Source organism: Cygnus atratus, chromosome 4 (genome assembly GCF_013377495.2).
Source record: "Cygnus atratus isolate AKBS03 ecotype Queensland, Australia chromosome 4, CAtr_DNAZoo_HiC_assembly, whole genome shotgun sequence".
NCBI classification, from domain to species: Eukaryota; Metazoa; Chordata; class Aves; order Anseriformes; family Anatidae; genus Cygnus; species Cygnus atratus.
Genome location: NC_066365.1, coordinates 125790 through 144904, shown reverse-complemented (window position 1 = coordinate 144904; position 19115 = coordinate 125790). Strand labels below are relative to the sequence as shown.

The following is a 19115-nucleotide window of genomic DNA, read 5'->3' as shown; positions in this document are numbered from 1 at the left end:
TTTCTGGCCTTGGAGGCAATGAGACATCCTTCTTTCATCAGTTTATTTTTTCTTTTTCTCAGTTCTGGCAGCTGTTTCCTACCTCTTGGTTTTGTTTGTTTCCTACCTCTTGGTTTTGTTTGTTTCCTACCTCTTGGTTTTGTTTGTTTCCTACCTCTTGGTTTTGTTTGTTTCCTACCTCTTGGTTTTGTTTGTTTTCATTCAAGTAGGAGAGATGAGAATCCATGACAAGTGTTCAAGAACAAAATCGTGAAAACTGTCCAGCTCAGTTGACAACTGTTTAACGATAGCTCCTGGTCTAATGGCAGAAAGCTTTTAATTTTTTTCTTACTGCTTTTGCTTGGGAAAAATATTTTCTTTAAATACAGGCCCAGTGTTCAATCACTGCTAGACAAGCAGGACTACTTTGCTGAACAAACTTCTGTAACAAATGAGGTTTTGTTCTTATTTGTAAACTTTTCTCCCACAATGTTCTTCCTTATGTAGATGAGTTCATTTATACTTGTGTGTGATTTTTCTGAATAACCACAGCTGTGAAAGCAGTCCAGTTGATCATAATAGAGAACTGATGGGTGAATGAATATTTCTCAAGGTAAAGTAATATTTACAATAAGGTATTGCTTTAAAATGGAATACAAATGAAAAAAGTAATAGGGAATCAGCAGGGAGTCGGTCCAACCATTTGGTCCATCTTTAAGCCTTAGTTGGTGTCTTTCACATTTTAAGAGATTGTCTCTGCTACCCTGAGCCTTCTGAAGGAGTTTTGTCCTGCCTTTGGCAAGTTATGTGCTTTGTGTCTGCTATGCTTTGTTTCTTAAATCCAACAAGATGGTCATTGAAAGCATAGTGGCTTGCTAAAAAATAAAAAACAATCCCATTGAGTTGATGGCTTGCTCTTTCTTAACTCAAGGGAGTGTTTGAGCAGGGAGATGTTCTCAAGTGCATCAGAGCTTATGTGAAGGGATCGATCTGTACCTGTAATCCACAGTAGACCATTGAGGGCTTTGCTCCAGATTAAGAAGGAGGTGCTGGGGAAAAGTCTTGTGTTTTAAGAAAAAGCAAGGGAGAATTGGCTTTGTCTCTTCCTCTCCTTTTTTAGGGAAGTGTGGAAAGGTACTTGTGTTAATCTGAAGCCTATGGTCTTTTTCCAGCAATGAAACAAGAAAGCAGGTTAAGAGTAAAAATGTGCTCCTGTACAAAATAGCATGCTCAGACATACAATGACTTTACTGAGGAAACTATCCATGATTTGTTTATATCACTTGCTAGCTAATCTAGAGCTTGTATCAGAATATAGCAGCTGTTATTTGTGACCTACAGGAAAAAAAGGTTTTCACAGTTTTTCTCTTCCCATCTTTATTTATAATTTTCCTGTTTTGTGGGAGAGTACATGTGCATTGAAAAGCTCCTTCTTCTAGCTTTTGACTAATGCAATTCCAGCAGATAATGGTTTTTTTTGTTTGTTTTATGGGTAAAAATGCTTGCATACCTTAATTCTGTGTCATTATTCAAATCCTTCAGAGGAGTTGAAATCTTACTAGGGCAGGACAAGAGTGACTGTAATCAGTGCAAGCAAGTGAAAAACATTTCCTCTGTCTGCTGCAGTCCAGGAACTGAGTGCCAACATGTCTGATATGGTTAGTGGTTGAGATTCAGAGTAGACCAGTAACTGCATGTTAGTATACTCTGGAGAAGTGAAAATCCTGTCTGGGTATATTTTGAATGAGTTATCCAAGTTTAACAAAATTAGCAATATTGCTTTTGGAAGGGCTTGAAGTCATATAGTCTAGCTCAGTGCAGAGGCTGACCATCTGCATGTAGGTCATTCTGAGCAGATCTTTGGAGTAGCTATTGAAAAACCTACCCAGAAGGTTTTTATACAGTGTTCCTACCTCAATGGTCCTAGTGATTTATCACTTGTCGATGTTCTTCCTCACAGACAATGCATTCTCTGTTGTAAGTTAAGCTGAAATCTGTCATCTATCCTATTGTTGATGCTCTTGGAGGGCAGCAGCAGATCACTAATATATTTAAAATGGTCACGTGTAGGTTGGATGACTTACATTCTCTTGCTATGTCTCAGGTGCAATATGCATCCTTCTTAATATCCTGTGGTATTAATTTGCATTTTTCTTCCTGTGCAATATTTAGACTTGATTGTCTTGTCATATGTTTGTAATCCTCTGAAACCTCCAGTGTAGTCTAAGCCATTTCACCGCTGCACTTGTTTTCAAGTTCTGCCGAGCTTGTGGTTTGAGATCACTTTTAGAGATGGCTTTGGCATTCCGTCCACTGAGCATTTACGTCTGCAAGCTTGGCTTTGTCCACACACTTGATAAGTGTGCTCTTTAATCCGTCAGCAAAGGCATTTTTCACAACACTCAAGATAACCCCCAGTGGCTTGTCCTTTGTCAAATCAGAAAGGCATAGCGGAGAAGCAGACATAACTCTGAGCTGATGTTTCAATTAGTTATACGTTTAGTCTGTCATGGTTGCATTTAGGCTATTTTGTTGGGTTGTTTGTAAGAATGCTGTGGATAACACTACCAGAAGCATTCCTGAAGCTGAGATACATTGCATAGGCTGCTTCCCTTTTATCCACTGAGCTAGTTATCCTGTCAAGGGGGAGGAAAAAAACCAATACTGTTGATTTAGTTTATAACTTTTCAATGGTGATTGAAGAAACAGGCTAATTAGGCTGAAATAAGAAGGTTCCAGGGAGAAATTAGTATAGATGACAGGTGAATCATGTGAATCCATTATACACTTTGGCATTTATTGCTCAGCTTTGGTTTTCCCATGACAGAAAAGGCAGAATTAGAAAACAATCAGAAAGGAGTGGTGCGAAGGGAAGGTTACGTATGGGAGCTTCCACATAAGGAAAGTTTAAAACAAAACAAAAAAACAGGATTGTTTAATTTCTAAAGGTGAACGAGAGGAGGTGGTGTAAATATGTGATAACATCTTTGAAGGACTGGAACTGCCTTGTAATTCATAAGTGGCAGGTCTCTCTTTCCTGTTAAGCAGCCGTGCTGACCTCACCTGGGAAGTTGAAAGCAAACATCAGTTCTTCTTTGCTACTTCTCGGTATTGAGTTCAACTCCAAGTGTCCACTAGAGAAGTGAAAGAAAGTGCATGAAACAGGTCAGAGGTGTGGTATGGCACCACAGATGTTGTTTCTAAGGACCACAGAGTTCAAAAGCCACATTTCAATCAGTAGCTCCAAGTTCAGGAGTATGATAGAGCTGTACAGGAGAAACAGGTAAGAAACCATTTCTCAGAAAAGTTGTGTTTGTTGTTAGTGTAGTATGATGGGAACATGAGCACAGTGGTAATGTATCCAGAGGTCGGCAGAGGTTTTAGGTCAGCACGCATGGTCACACAAACAGGCTTTACTGAGCCTTGTGCTGTTTCATCCCATACTCAAAGCCTCAAAGCTTAGTTTCTGGCTTTAAACTCAGTTTGTCTCTTAAGGTTTCTTGAATATTCAATAACTAATGAGAGGAATTCATATGAGGAATTTAGGTGTCCCCAGACCCAGACAGATTAACAGGGTGGTCAGAAATCCAGACTGAGAGTGGGGGAATTACGAAATGTTACCTCGCTATTTGTGAATCATAAATAGTCCTGGGTTGGAAGGGACCTCTAGGGGTCGTCAAGTCCAACTCCTGCTGGAGTTATCTTCTGAAGAGACCACAGGAGATGCTGCAGTTGCCCTGTGGAGGGGTGCCACCAACTTCACTGCCTCAGGGTTTGAGGTCTCTACTTCTGCCATGTCCAAGTTGGTATCTCATCCAAAGAACGTAAGAGAAAGCAGGAGGCAGAAACTTGGAAATGGATTGTGGAAATTGGTGTATATACATTAGAGTGAATGTCTTGACTAGCTTGTTAATAGTTCTTGTCATTTAAACTGCCCTCGTAATTTACAGTCACAAAGAAAATGATCTATTTTGATGCCATAATGTAGCACCGATCCATTTGCTTACTCTGTTCTTACCTTATGTAATTACACAGGCCACTACTCTTGCTGTTGATGCTGTGCTAAATACATGCTATATGTTCTGTAAACATTTCCATTTCTTGTTTATTATGTTTTCAGGATGAATTTTCAATTAATATTGCATGTGTTCTTCTGCATATCCAGTAAACTTGAGAATAATGATTTGTTTAAGCTCTATCGCTCCCGAGATGGATCATGGCAGAAGAAAACTTCTGTACTGTCCTTCAATCCCTGTAGATAGAGTGAATCGGTGCTCAGTCAGTGGTCGTAGCTTGGCTGCTCTTTTCCAGAAGCCGTTACATTTTGGCAATGAACCAAATGTAATACAAACACGATCCTTAAGCAAAATAACCAATAGTCTTCCTTAAAGATACAGATTTTGTTGCATTTTTATGTTCTTTCTGTCCGGGAGTCTTCGAACTCTAGCACAAAAAGAATAACGTTTGTTGGAGTAATAGGATCGGTGAGGAGGTTGTTAGAACGGGGACAAGTGGGGACCACGGTGGGCTTGGGATTTGGTTGGGTGCTGAACCCACTATTCACCTGCTCCATGTTTTGGGCTGAGGCCAACTGTATGAAGTTCAACAAGGCCAAGTGCCGGGTCCTGCACTTGGGGCACAACAACCCCGAGCAGAGCTACAGGCTGGGAGATGAGTGGTTGGAAAGCTGCCTGGCAGAGAAGAACCTGGGAGTATTGGTAGATAGTCAGCTGAATATGAGCCAGCAGTGTGCTCAGGTGGCCAAGAAGGCCAACAGCATCCTGGCTTGCATAAGAAGCAGCGTGGCCAGCAGGGCTGGGGAAGTGATTGTCCCCCTGTACTCGGCTCTGGTGAGGCCGCACCTCGAGTACTGTGTTCAGTTTTGGGCCCCTCACTACAAGAAGGACATGGAGGTGCTCGAGCGAGTCCAGAGAAGGGCAACGAAGCTGGTGAGGGGTCTGGAGAACAAGTCTTATGAGGAGCGGCTGAGGGAGCTGGGATTGTTCGGCCTGGAGAAGAGGATGCTCTGGGGCAACCTTATCGCTCTCTATAGGTACCTTAAAGGAGGCTGTAGCAAGGTGGGGATTGGTCTATTCTCCCATGTGCCTGGTGACAGGACAGGGGGGAATGGGCTAAAGTTGCGGCAGGGGAGGTTTAGGTTGGATATTAGGCAGAACTTCTTTACTGAAAGGGTTGTTAGGCATTGGAATGGGCTGCCCAGGGAAGTGGTTGAGTCACCATCCCTGGAGGTCTTTAAAAGACATTTAGATTTAGAGTTTAGTGATATGGTTTAGTGAAGGACTTGTTAGTGTTAGGTCAGAGGTTGGTACTTGGTGATCTTGGAGGTCTCTTCCAACCTAGATAATTCTGTGATTCTGTAACTGTACCCTTGTTTTCAGCACCTTTAGTGAAAAATACTGCAAGAAGAGTATCATTGCAGTTCTGTTTTGTTTAGCCTGAGAGGCAAACAGCAGTAAAAGTTGTTAAACATCTGTATGACTAAAACCCTGTCAATCAATCTAAGAAGTAAAACTAAATGCCTTTCATGTTTTCTCTGTTGTTATTTGTTACTGACTGTATTTTTTGTTGTTGTTACTTGTGCTCCTATCCTTATGCCACTCCCATCCTTACCCCCAATCTGCATAGGTATTTTCAGGGAGTTTGGTGGTGCGAGATGTGTGCACAACATTGTGAAGTATCCCCAATGTCGACAGCACGCACTGATGATCATTCAGCAGTTGGTGTTATCGCCTAGTGGAGAAGATGATATGGGCACTTTGTTGGGACTGATGCACTCTGCTCCACCTACGGAACTGCAGCTGAAAACAGACATCTTAAGGGTAAATGAACTATTGCTTAGGACTTTTACTCCTAAGCCACTAATTCACTTCTTTTTAAAAAGAATACACTGAGAAGGGGATTTAATTGGATGGATGGATGGATGGTTGGGTGGATGGTATTGAGCTACTGAAGTTATGGAGTTCAAATTAGTACATTTGATGCATTTTTTTGGTTTCCATCCATCCATTGCAGTTTTCAGAATCACAGAGATTAAAGCTAGTGAATGAATTTGTGATTTTAGTACTAATCACTTGTAATCAGCCTTAGGAAATGGGGTTCTCCGGTTATGATGATCTTCCCTGACAGGGTATTGTTCAGTTAAATACATTGAGAATACATGGGGAAAAAAGCAAGCGTGTAATACACAAGTGTTTTTTCAGCACTAGCTTGTGTTTTCTTGAGGCAGACCTGCTTTTTTATACCACAGTGCATTAGTTCTAAATATTTAATGAGTCAATATAAATGTTAATCATAGTAACCGCAGCAGAAGATAATTGTATATGGGGGGACGGGGGACAAAAACAAAACTAGCAAAACACTTGCTTTTAAGCAAAACAGTGGAAACATTGGAAAGGAAGACTGGGAGTGGAGGAAGGGAAGACTTCTTTCTTACACTTTATTTTTTTGGTTGCTAATGTAGACCCACAATTTCTTCTCAAAATAGCTAATGCTATTTTTAAAATTAACATATTATGGTATGAGGGTAGAAAAACTATGGCAAGTAGTAATAAGTAAATGAGTTTTACTGGAGAGAACTCACACATTTAAGTTCATCTCTGTTACAAGGAGCTGCAATATTTCTCTAGCTGATGAGCAGCCTAATACTATTCTAAAAGAGAAAAAGGAAAGGTAATAAAACGAGTCATTTTACATGTTTTGTATATCAGTGTCTTCACTAATTTTTAAGTATGTCTCATTCATTATACTTAAGGGCAGAGAAAAATTACTGTAGTTCCCAGTGGATTTAAGGTAGTATGTCAAGGTTCCTGACTCTTTGTCTGACCTGTTGTTGTTTTTGCCTGCCGTCTGTCCTGTGTTCAGAAGCTTTGGTGATGGAACTGACAGCCCAGAAGGGTGCAGTGATATGACCCTAACTATTATCCAGGTTTGGCAGGGAAAATGAGATAATGCCCTCAAAGGAGTGAAAAACAGTCTGTTTCACTACTCCTCAAAACAGCATGATTCTGAAGAAATAACACACTGGGTCGTGGAAGACTTATTATTTTTCTAGCCTAGTTTCTTGTACCAGTGATGGTTTTCTACTGTCTGTGATCCTTTATGGAAAGGATTTTTTTTGGTATTCATTACTCACATGTGGGTCGAACTTCCCGTGACAACTGGCTTGTTTTGGTTGGGTGGGATTTGTACCTGCCTCCATTCAGCCTGGTTTCACAGAGATATTTATATTATTCTGTGATACTTTTTTTATTATTATTATTCTACATTCACGCATACTGTGGCCTTGTGTTCATTCAGCCAGTAACATTTTCTACATATTTGTTTCCCTCTCAGGTTATTTTTGATTGACTGCTCTTTTAAAGCTATGTTTCATTCAGCCCAAAGATTTATGGGTTTCATTGTAGAGAAAGGCTGAAACTAAGAATTTTTGTGCTTTTTTTTTTTTGCTAAATCTTTGCTGTTGTGTTATGTTTGACTGCCTGTAGTACCTAGTCCAGGTGCTTATACTTTATATATTTTTACAACCTATGTTAGTGTTCTCCAAGGTTTTAAGTGGTTTGATTTCTCGTAGCTACAGGCAGTAGTTTTCCCGCTCTTGTTTCAAATTGTTTGTGAAGTATGATGGCGGAGCAGATGCCTCTCTAACAGCTGTATTCTCTTAGTGGTAAGGCAGAGAATTACTTGGCGATTTTGGGTCCATTATAGATGTAGTCAAGCCTTTTTTGTTGGCTGGATCATTTACATCCTTAGTATCTAATTTCTAAATTAGGGCTAATGCTTTGCTTCTTCCTCCAATCTCTGTCTTTCTGTTTTGTAACCTCTTGATGACATGGACTCTTACAAAGATCTCTGGAGACTTGATGCGTTACCGAATTCTGACAAATACTAACAATTTTGCTTGTATCTCAAAATAAAACATTCCTGTCTTTTTTTCAAGCTATTAGTAATGCTGCAGGTTTTTTTTTCTTCTTTGTTTTGATGGTTTGTTTTGTCCGTAGGCCCTACTCTCCGTGCTAAGAGAGAGCCACCGCACAAGAACTGTTTTTAGAAAAGTTGGTGGATTTGTGTATGTCACGTCTCTGCTTGTTGCTATGGAAAAATCTTTGTGCTCACCGCCGAAGAATGGCTGGGAGAAAGTAAACCAGAATCAAGTGTTTGAACTGCTCCACACTGTGTTCTGCACATTGACTGCAGCAATGCGCTACGAGCCAGCCAACTCTCATTTCTTCAAAACAGAGATCCAGTATGAAAAACTGGCAGATGCTGTTCGCTTGCTTGGCTGCTTCTCAGACTCAAGAAAAATAAGTCCATTGAATGTCTTTCCTTCAAATACACAACTATTTCAAAGACTATTGGAGGATGACCTAATATCCCTGGATTCTGTCTCACCTATGTTAAGACACTGCAGCAAACTTTTTATTTACCTCTACAAGGTAGCAACAGATTCTTTTGACAGGTATGACCTTTGCTGTTTTTTCCCTGGTATTCCCCTAAATAGTTTCCTTCAAATGTCTTCATTGCAAGCTTTTATATACCCATCTTAATCTATTTCTTTGTTCCTTTACTCCAGTGAGAGGAATAAGGTGTCTGCATCTGACCAAATATTGACTTAGCTTGCTGGTGTTCTCAAGGGTATGCAATATTCCCTCTGATGTTGAATGTTTTTGTTATGATAGCAATTAAAATATAGATGTCAGTTTGTGATTATATTTGCTGAGTTTAAGCAGCCCATTGGTTGATAGGCAGACTACTTGGTTGCTCTGTCATATAGAACGACTGGAACTTTATGCATTTATTAAGTCAAATGAAAAATAGGTTGTTGAACATGACACCTTAACTTATTGTTTGCTTTGATATATGGGACTGGAAAATAAGTCACTGGATAATATGATGAATTTACTTTGTTTTAGATGGATAGGCATGTTCTACAAAGCTCTACCTAGCCTGAAATTGTTTTAAAAATGTAATGGGAGACAGTCCTAGAGTTAAGCAGGTAGAATTTAGTGACACCTGACATAAGGAATGAAAAGTAATGCATGTCTTTTAGGTTGATTCAAAAATGACAACAAAGTGTATTGAAGCACGTGTTTAAGATTTGCTTGTCTGAAGGTAATTCTCACTTAAGATACAAGGTACTAAGAAGTAGAATACAGACATAGGCTTTATATGTGGGGCCTTGTAGGTTCTGCACCCCAGCTAATTAATGAACATAACTCTATTTTCTCAAAGATGTGCCATTGCATTTAGAATCAAACCAAGGATCTGATTTTCCAAGCATGGCAGGTGTGAATGTGTATGGTGAAATTCTAGTAGATCTGCAGGTTGGTCAGGCTTTCTTCAAGTAGGTGACTAGTAACATACCAAAATCATGGTTTTGTTTATGAAAAATTTGCTTCCAAAGTATCAAATCATCTTTTGTAGTTTAAAAAAAGACAAAACAACAGTGACAAAAACAAAACAAAGAAACCACCAACCAAATAAATAAATGAATTTCTTATTCTCATTTTGAAAGATTATTAAAACATTCAGTTTGAGGGAGGAAAACGTGTATTAAGAATGTGTTGCACATGCTTTAGTAAATTGTAATACTGGCTAACAGTAGAGTATGAGGATTCAATGGGGTAAGTAAATCCCATAGTGCTTGGGCATAAGCTACATCGTTAATTTCCTTTTTTACTTTTGCTGTCATCTTCAGTGACTGCTTTTTCCCTTCTTCAATTTTCTGATGCTCAGTTCTTGTGAAGTTCATGTTGATTTTATCTCTTAACCACATTGATCGTACTTGCTCAGGCTTTACTTTTCCTTCATTTCCGCTGTCTGATGTAAAAATGTTCTGTTCTGCTAGCGTGATTGTGTTGATAAACTCTGCGAATACTGACCAAGTGCTGCAGGGTCATGCCACGCAGCAAGGATATGCTTTGCATGTCCGCGTGTTCACCTGGTGCATGTCGCTCAGTAGCGTCCTCTGTCATCCGTGTTCTTTCTGAAGAACAGATCCTAGAAAAGACTTCATTGGTGATGGTTGTGGAAAACTAACAAGCTTTTGGCCTCTGGTTTCTTCTCTAACCTCTCTGTCCTACCCCTGTCCGTTTTGTCTGTAGTCGTGCAGAACAGATCCCTCCTTGCCTGACAAATGAGACTTCTCTCCCCTCTCCCTGGGGTACGCCAGCTTTGTCCAGGAAAAGGTACCGAACCTTTTAAGATCAGTTGATCTCAGTTCTGGTTTCTCACTGTTGTTTCTTCATTTTCTTTTTTCTCTGAAGTGGCTATTATTTATGAGGTGTGTTTTCACTTTTATATTTACTGGGTAAAATAAACATAAAGGTATGTTTCATAGCAAATTGTAGGTAGTGATGCCAATACATGACATCCAAATATCTCCATACACTTGAATCACTTGGAGTTAAGCTCCTGTTTGAAAACCAACAAGGTCTGCATAAGAAGTGGTCTAAGGGAGGTATAAATGACACTATCAGGAGCAGCTCGAAGAAGTTCAGACAAGGCTAGTCGATCAAGTAATACAGCAGGATTTCTTTTCCCCTGACTAATTTTTTTCAGGAAGAGGTACTTTCAGTCCGAAGGTTGATGGCTTGTTAGGGTGGTCATTCATAACAGTCAGATGGGCTTTTTACCTTGTCTAGTGCTTCCTTTCCCTCCCTAAAGGGGTGATATGAGTAATGTATAAGCATGGGTAAATGAATTTTTTTGCAGTCGGTGCTGACACATTGGTGGATAACATTTGATCAACAGTTTGGCAGAATTTTGAGAGTTCTTTTCTCTGCTTGGGGAAATGCTTTTGAATTGTTTTCCCTGTTTTTATGCAAGTACTTCTTATATGGAAAACTACATAGGGAAGTTAGTGTATTTTAAAATGCTGTGCAAAACATGCACTTAATAATGTTTGCTTTTAGGTTATGCCTTTTGGCTATATTGCTGACAGAAAAACAAATTGTCTGGTTGTGATGGGTATCCCCTTCCCAGTTCATTGTATGCAGTGTTGAAAGGCAGGCAGTTTGAGGTGAGGACCATCTGCTTTTTTGTGAATCATAGTGAGTATCAACTTGGAGTTTTATTCGGATCTCCCTGTACTGCTGTATTATAGTTTCCAAGTGTATTTAATGAGGTTGATGTGATAGTGATGGTTAGGACATGTACAAGTAAAATTTATGCTTAAAAGTAGATGGAAGTTTGTTCTTACAGAGCATCTTGGAGTGGGATTTCATTAGACTGAAGAGCTTTGCTAAATACAAGCAGGTTTTTGAATTGTATCCTGTAAATTGTGTGTTGAGGCTCTCAAGGTGATGTTGTAAAGAGGCAACAGTTTTCTTGTTCAGATGTGGGTGGGAAGATTTTTGCTCAAGTACTGCTGCTAGGATGCATGAAAAAAATGGCCCATATTTCCATCTCGGCATTAAGTAAGTGAAAAGGGTTAAGATGCTTTCTGTGAGCGATAGTAGTGACAAGTTGTTCTGCTCTTCTTAATCACATTTAAGTTTCAAAGGGAAAACCAAGACTACTTCTACCTACCTGGTATTTCAAGCACTAAGTCTGCTAGAGAAGTTTGTTTGAAACATTAGTGGAAGAGAGTTTGTGGAAATACTTGGGAAAATTGATTTGGACAGATACATTTTTTTTTTCTTAAACCTGTCATACTATTCCGTGTGCAATGCAAGTGTTAGCTAAAGGAGTTAAGCATCAGAAATTTCATCTTGAAAAATGCGCTTTGTAACAAGTGCTCTTGGGTTGTTCCAGTAGGCAAATTTCTGTAGAGCTGTCAATAATCTTTATGACGGAGATGCTATTGTTGAAACTCTCTTCATCCAGCCCATTTTCTGGACAGTACAGGAAGATTGTGCTGTGTTAACTAGCATCCCATCTTAAGCTAAGCTAACCAGTGCTTCTGGCTTTAAATCCACATGGTGTTGCTGTTTCTTGTTGGTTTGTGTGGTCAAGAGGCAGCCATCAAAATGTTCAGGACAGAACTGTACTTGCAGCCATCCCCACACCCATTGTGTCCTGTTTTTGTCAGGGGAAAAAAAAAAAGGGTTTCCTGTTGTGAAGTGCCTAATGGCTGGGCACAGAGTCTGAGTGTTGTTTCTGCTGAAGTTACATCTCCATCACTGAGAGCAGGAAGGACAAAATGGTTCTCTTCGCTGATGTGATAGACAGGAGACCCTTTTTTAGCTGGATTCACTTTCTGAAAACATGGCAAGCAGTACTTGATTCTCAATTAAACTGTTGCATAAGATGTATGTTTTCCTTCTTAGAAATAAGTATATATGATAAATACTTGGTCTATATATACAATAAAGAAGATTGGTATAAAACGAGATTGTTATAACAGTTGTTGGAAGGCTAAAAACACATGGGCTGCTGGCAGGATTGTGCACCAAGACAAACTTGGTTCCTGTAGGTTAGTTTGAGGCTGCCTACAATTGTTTGCTGGTGTCTTTTATAAGTATTTGTTAAAGAAAACGGGGATTACTGTGTTGCAAGCTGAATCCCTTCCAGAGAACAGGAAGGGTGGTAGCTTCTGTGTGCTGCCACTGCAACTAGGATGAAAACAAGGAAGAGATTAGGCAACTTTTATGTTCTGTAGGCTGCATAGCACCTAGGGAACAGATGACTCCGGAGGGCACTTGATCGCAGTAAATTGAGAGTCCTCCAGGTTGTCTTTGGGGAAACACTTCCAATGGGTTTGAGAAGAAGAAGGTGCTTGGGATGTTGACCTGAGGGAAGGGGAGCGAGAGGAATAATGTCTGCATACCAGTCTAACTTCACAGCAGCTGTTGAAGAATAAAATAAAATGCAAAGCTGGTAGTACATGGGGGTTGTAATGGTGATTTGTTTTTCTGTCCTGCAGGCACGCATATCATTCTGTTTCAACGCCTCCTGTTTGCCCTCAGAAAAACATACCTGATGTGAAACTCCAGACAGGTTCCACGTCTGTGCAAAGCTCTGACGTAGTTGTTATCCACCCTGGTGCTATGCTTGCAATGCTGGATCTCCTGGTCTCTGTTGGATCAACTACACACCCAGAGGTAGGGAAAAAATCTGCTTTCTTCAGCTTTGAGAGAGACTAGGTTAAAGGATGGCTACAGAAAGTAGAAAAGAGGTGGTGTAAACTTAATTCATGCCAAGAAGCTAATATGTTTCACAGAATTATCAATTATGTAGTTGATTATATAGGAAGAGGTCTGATACAAATCATTTTCTTGTGTTAGCTTGGATTCGCTTATTTCTTTCAAATGCCTGGCAAAGATGTATAAGTTCAAAAATATTGTCTGAAATGGCTGTCAGATATGCTTCCAAGCATTGTGATGAGTTCTTGTTTGCCCTAATGTGTAGTACATGGAGGACGTGGGGTTGGACATTATAGCTCGGTACATACGATCTGTTTGAAATATCTGGAATAAGTTCTGTCTCTGAATGGTACTACCTGCTTTGTACAATTCCCAATCCCAAACCCCTACTGGTAGTTTGTATGTGAGGGATTTGTTGCAAGTTTTTAGCAAAAAACTTACTTTAATGTTTTATATTTGAGATGACTTCCCTGAAGAACGCTTTTTTTAAAAAAAAAAAAAAAAAAAAAACTTTGACAAGTTTACAAGAATTTGCAAGGCCTTTTATGTTGTCCTCTACTGGTGATGAGCATGGAGGTTTTGTGTATTCAGGGTTTTAATTTGGCTGTTATGTAGCGTGTACCTTGTTTTCTAGAGATAATAATGCTGATAGGTTAGTAGAAATAGCTTCTCTGTCAGAAAAATAATTTAGTGCACTTTAAGCAGATTCTAAACTGACTCTCTTCTCTTGGGGAAAGCAGAGGTTAGAGTAACCATCAGTAGCCTTTTTTTTTTTTCTTCACAAGGGCCGTGGTAGTCCTTCATATCACTGATTTTTTTTTCTCTTCAGAAAAAGAAAATGATGGAAGGGTTCATCGCTCCTGCAAGATGCACATGCATCTAAGGACAGGATGTTTTGTGTATCAATTGCTTAAGGGTAGTTTTCCTTTAATTATGATGCATAAGGGCTTCCTTCTATTTGTCTTTTCTTTTTGTGTCCTCTCAACTTGCTATGCTTTTTCCTTTTTTTCAGCATGCGCTGGACCTCCAGCTAGCAGTGGCCAATATCCTGCAATCTCTCGTGCATACAGAGAGAAACCAGCAAGTCATGTGCGAAGCCGGGCTCCATGCACGACTTCTACAAAGATGCAGCGCCGCTCTGGCTGATGAGGACCATTTGCTGCATCCCCCGCTTCAGAGGATGTTTGAAAGACTGTCTTCCCAGGCCCTGCAGCCGATGGTGCTGAGGTCAGAAAGATGCCATTGAAGTCCCGCAGAGCTGAGCCCTTGTGCCTGCATTGTGGCTGGCTGGCTGTAAATAGCTTGGATTGTTAGAGAGCATAAACGACCTTGTGTGGTAGTGATGGCACAGAATCCTGTTTTATATTTCCTTAAATACACTGTCTCGCTTCTGTTAATTGCCATGTAACCCTGGAGATGTTGGGCACCAGGGGAAGGAGGAGTGTGGTGGTGGGGAAATATGTTTATTTTTTTCCACAGAGGTTGCACTGAACTTCTGTAATTCTTTCCTTCCTGCAAATAACGAGTAGCTATCCAAAATGCAGTTCCTGGCCAGGTTGTTAGGAGGAGGAAACACGATGAATGTAAAACGACACTGCCATAGAAGGGAATTGATTCCTAGATTCTGTGCAGTGTTAAATATCTCAGATAACAAAAGTTTCAGGCTAGCTGTTTGATTTGGCCCTTTACTTTGTGTGAAGGGAATGTAGGATTGCTATAGAAGAAATGTCTGGAAAAATCAAGCCTTTGTAGCAAGAGTTGGGCTTGCTGCCTTCCTCTTCAACTTTGGTAGCGCTGTCTGGCCTTACTTGGGACAAACTCTGTTGTGAAGTAACATTTTCTGAGAACAGACAAAGGATAAGTAAAAGAAGTGGCTTTAGGTTAATAATTTGCATAAATTGTAATGATGCGTAGTGATGCATAGCTTTGAAAAGTTCATCTTTTAAAAAATTTATAAACATTTTAAAAACATCTTGGATGTTTTTACATCTGTGCTGCTTCTAGAGAAGCACATTTGAAAAGTTTGTCGTGAGCGTATTTGGAACCCTTTGATAAGTACACATGCAGCATTATGATACTTTGAATTGCTTGCTGGATCTCAACTGGCATAAGGAAGGGTTTAATTTTATAATCTCCTGGGGGCTGCTAAGTGGCTGACTTATAGCCAGAACAACTTGTCTGTTCCCTTCAGTGACATCTTGTGGCACTGGAAACCATCCTGCAGTGAGCATGCGTGTTGTAAGTCTCATCGCAGGGACTTCATCTTCCCCAAACCATAGATATGGGTAATACAGATAACTGTAGATACAGACATTAGAGAAATACATAAACGCAGATGTTGGTAGCTGTGAAACTATCCTCTACCTAAAACGGGACAGATGGGTTAATCAATGCACAGGTCTCTTTCTCACGTCAGCCTGTGGCCTGTCCTTATAGGTGAGCTCAGCTTGCTGGGTGTGCAACAGGGAGCATCCTGATGCTCACCCCTAAGAATGCGGTAGCCTTATTGCCAAGAAATTGCGTGCTTTGTTCAACTATTGAAATAATGGCAATGAAATAATCCTTGAAATAAGGGCAACTTTTGATAGTATGTCTTCAAAATTTGAATTGTTCCAAATGGATCAAGTGTGTTTATTGGAATTATTCATTACTTTATTCATCTTCTTGATTAAAAATCTATTTAATACAAGTAATTGTCATCTTCTTGTTTGAGTGGCATTTTATTTGGTTTGGTGACGTTCTGGGTTAAAATCTTTACAATACGATTTGTAATTTTTTTAATCCTCTTTCCTAGGGAATTTTTATGCTTGGGAAATCCTTTAAATTGCGGCGCTTGGGACAAAAAGCTGTTGAAGCAGTACCGAGTGCACAAACCAAGCTCACTGAGTTTTGAACCGGAAATGAGAAGTAAGTGCTGAAGTACTAGAAATTTGTGTAATCATCAATCATATCCCTCAATTGCATACTTACATAAAAAAGAAAAAGAAGAAAAAAAGCATAGATAAACATGCAGAAGGACCTCACTTTGCCCCAGCCTTGTGTGAATGTGAAATCAACAGGACAGTTAGATTAGAATTAAACATGGAGGGACCATGGTAATTTATTTCATACACATCCAGTGAGGTAATGATAATTTCTGGTTTTACGAATGTTAACTATTAAATATGAAGCACTTGTTTACTGGGAAGGTGATGGAGTTCTGGTACAAGTTGTTAGGTTGCCCAGAGAGGTTGTGGAGTTCCCCTCCTTCCAGATACTCAAAAGCTGCCTGGATGTGCTCCTGGGTTAAGTACTCTAGGTGGCCCTGCTTGAGCAGATTCTGTGATTCCATGATAGTAGATTGCTTTTAGGTCTTTAGTAAATGCCGAGATGGTAGTTATTTAACAGTAAAACGAAAAAATATTCTCAGATGCTTTTATGTGCACATCATTTCATGACATCTGTGTAGTCTCTCTCACAGCTACAGCGAAGTGGCAGATAAAGTAACTGAAACTGCTACATGCAAGCGCCACTGTGGTGATTTTTGCTAGGTTCTAGAACTTGAATCACCATTAGCATCACTAGTAATGAGAAAGAAATACGGAGAGTTTAAAACTAACCCAGCAAAAAAAAACATGGCAGAATCTCAATTTCATAATTATTTCTCAAAAAGAGGTAAAAGTTGGATTGGGGGCATCCACTCTGAATTATTTAAAATTCAGCAATTTCCTTTTTTAACCATTCAGTATTTTTTCATAACAGATATTTACGTTTTCCCTCATTGCTCGTTTTCAATATGCTTACTTTCCTAATGTATTAAAATTTAGATATTTAATATTATGTGGTAACCATGTTACATTTTACGTGTGTGGTAAAATAAAGGTTTTAATGAAAAAGAACAGTCACACCATCCTTGGGAAAAAAAAAAAATTAAAAAAATCAGCTTTGGTTTTAGTCATGTTTAGTCATGGGTGCTTAATGCCTTCTTTGTGGTGCTTAATGCCTTCTTTGCCTCAGTCTTTAGCAGCAAGACCAGTTGTTCTCTAGATACCCAGCACCCTGAGCTAGTGGAAGGGGATGGGGAGCAGAATGTGGCCCTCATAATCCATGAGGAAATGGTTGGCGACCTGCTACAGCACTTGGATGTGCGCAAGTCGATGGGGCCGGATGGGATCCACCCGAGGGAACTGAGAGAACTGGCAGAAGAGCTGGCCAAGCCGCTTTCCATCATTTATCAGCAATCCTGGCTATCAGGGGAGGTCCCAGTCGACTGGTGGCTAGCAAACGTGACGCCCATCTACAAGAAGGGCTGGAGGGTGGACCCAGGAAACTATAGGCCTGTCAGTCTGACTTCGGTGCCAGGGAAGCTCATGGAGCAGATTATCTTGAGTGTCGTCGCGCGGCACTTGCAGGGCAACCAGGAGATCAGGCCCAGTCAGCATGGGTTTATGAAAGGCAGGTCCTGCTTGACGAACCTGATCTCCTTCTATGACAAAGTGACAAGCTTAGTGGATGAGGGAAAGGCTGTGTATGTGGTCTACCTTGACTTCAGTAAGGCTTTTGACACTGTTTCCCACAACATTCTCCTCAAGAAACTGGCTGCCCTTGGCTTGGACTGGCGTACGCATCATTGGGTTAAAACCTGGCTGGATAGCCGGGCCCAAAGAGTTGTGGTGAATGGAGTCAAATCCAGTTGGAGGCCGGTCACTAGTGGCGTCCCCCAGGGCTCAGTACTGGGGCCAGTTCTCTTCAATATCTTTATCGATGATCTGGATGACGGGATCGAGTGCACCCTCAGTAAATTTGCAGACAACACCAAGTTAGTTGCGTGGGTCGATCTGCTCAAGGGTAGGAAGGCTCTGCAGGAGGATCTGGATAGGCTGGACCGATGGGCTGAGGCCAACTGTATGAAGTTCAACAAGGCCAAGTGCCGGGTCCTGCACTTGGGGCACAACAACCCCAAGCAGCGCTACAGGCTGGGAGATGAGTGGTTGGAAAGCTGCCTGGCAGAGAAGGACCTGGGAGTATTGGTAGATAGTCAGCTGAATATGAGCCAGCAGTGTGCTCAGGTGGCCAACAGCATCCTGGCTTGCATAAGAAGCAGCGTGGCCAGCAGGGCTGGGGAAGTGATTGTCCCCCTGTACTCGGCTCTGGTGAGGCCGCACCTCGAGTACTGTGTTCAGTTTTGGGCCCCTCACTGCAAGAAGGGCATGGAGGTGCTCGAGCGAGTCCAGAGAAGGGCAACGAAGCTGGTGAGGGGTCTGGCGAACAAGTCTTATGAGGAGCGGCTGAGGGAGCTGGGATTGTTCGGCCTGGAGAAGAGGATGCTCTGGGGCAACCTTATCGCTCTCTATAGGTACCTTAAAGGAGGCTGTAGCAAGGTGGGGATTGGTCTATTCTCCCATGTGCCTGGTGACAGGATGAGGGGGAATGGGCTGAAGTTGCGGCAGGGGAGGTTTAGGTTGGATATTAGGAAGAACTTCTTTACCAAAAGGGTGTTAGGCATTGGAATGGGCTGCCCAGGGAAGTGGTTGAGTCACCATCCCTGGAGGTCTTTAAAAGACATTTAGATTTAGAGTTTAGTGATATGGTTTAGTGAAGGACTTGTTAGTGTTAGGTCAGAGGTTGGACTTGGTGATCTTGGAGGTCTCTTCCAACCAAGACGATTCTGTGATTCTATGTAGTTAACTTTGAGAGAATGTATTAACAATGTATTTTGACAGGATACTCCACAGGCATTGTTAGATCATAGATAGATGCACATATACTGTGAAAATGTTCATTACACCTTTGTGGGGTTTCCTGTCACTATCCGTCATATAGAATACCTCATACAGCAATGGCTCATCAGCTACAATTATCACACTAGAATAATTACATCTGTTTTCCAGATACTAAATGAATCAGCCTGGTAAACTGTCCTGAATGTCTGTAATGGGCTGTTTGAGTTGAATATCAGTGGATTGCTCTGGCCAGTCTGATCCCCTCTTTCACACTTGCTCTTCCCTCTTATTATCCATCTGTTGTAAAGCTTGGGAGCAGCTACTCATGTAG

The 19115-nt window shown here is 40.8% G+C and overlaps 1 protein-coding gene across 2 annotated transcripts in view; it reads left to right on the top strand.

Annotated features, from left to right (window-relative positions):
- The window catches only part of WDFY3 (WD repeat and FYVE domain containing 3), a 183338-nt gene that overhangs the window by 80848 nt on the left and 83375 nt on the right, over positions 1-19115 (top strand). For both annotated transcript variants that reach the window (XM_050710491.1, XM_035539517.2), the window contains exons 12-16: positions 5626-5819; positions 7998-8455; positions 12863-13040; positions 14095-14309; positions 15877-15989. In XM_050710491.1, the coding sequence (XP_050566448.1) occupies positions 5626-5819; positions 7998-8455; positions 12863-13040; positions 14095-14309; positions 15877-15989 (1158 nt within the window). The remainder of the gene's footprint in view (positions 1-5625; positions 5820-7997; positions 8456-12862; positions 13041-14094; positions 14310-15876; positions 15990-19115) is intronic.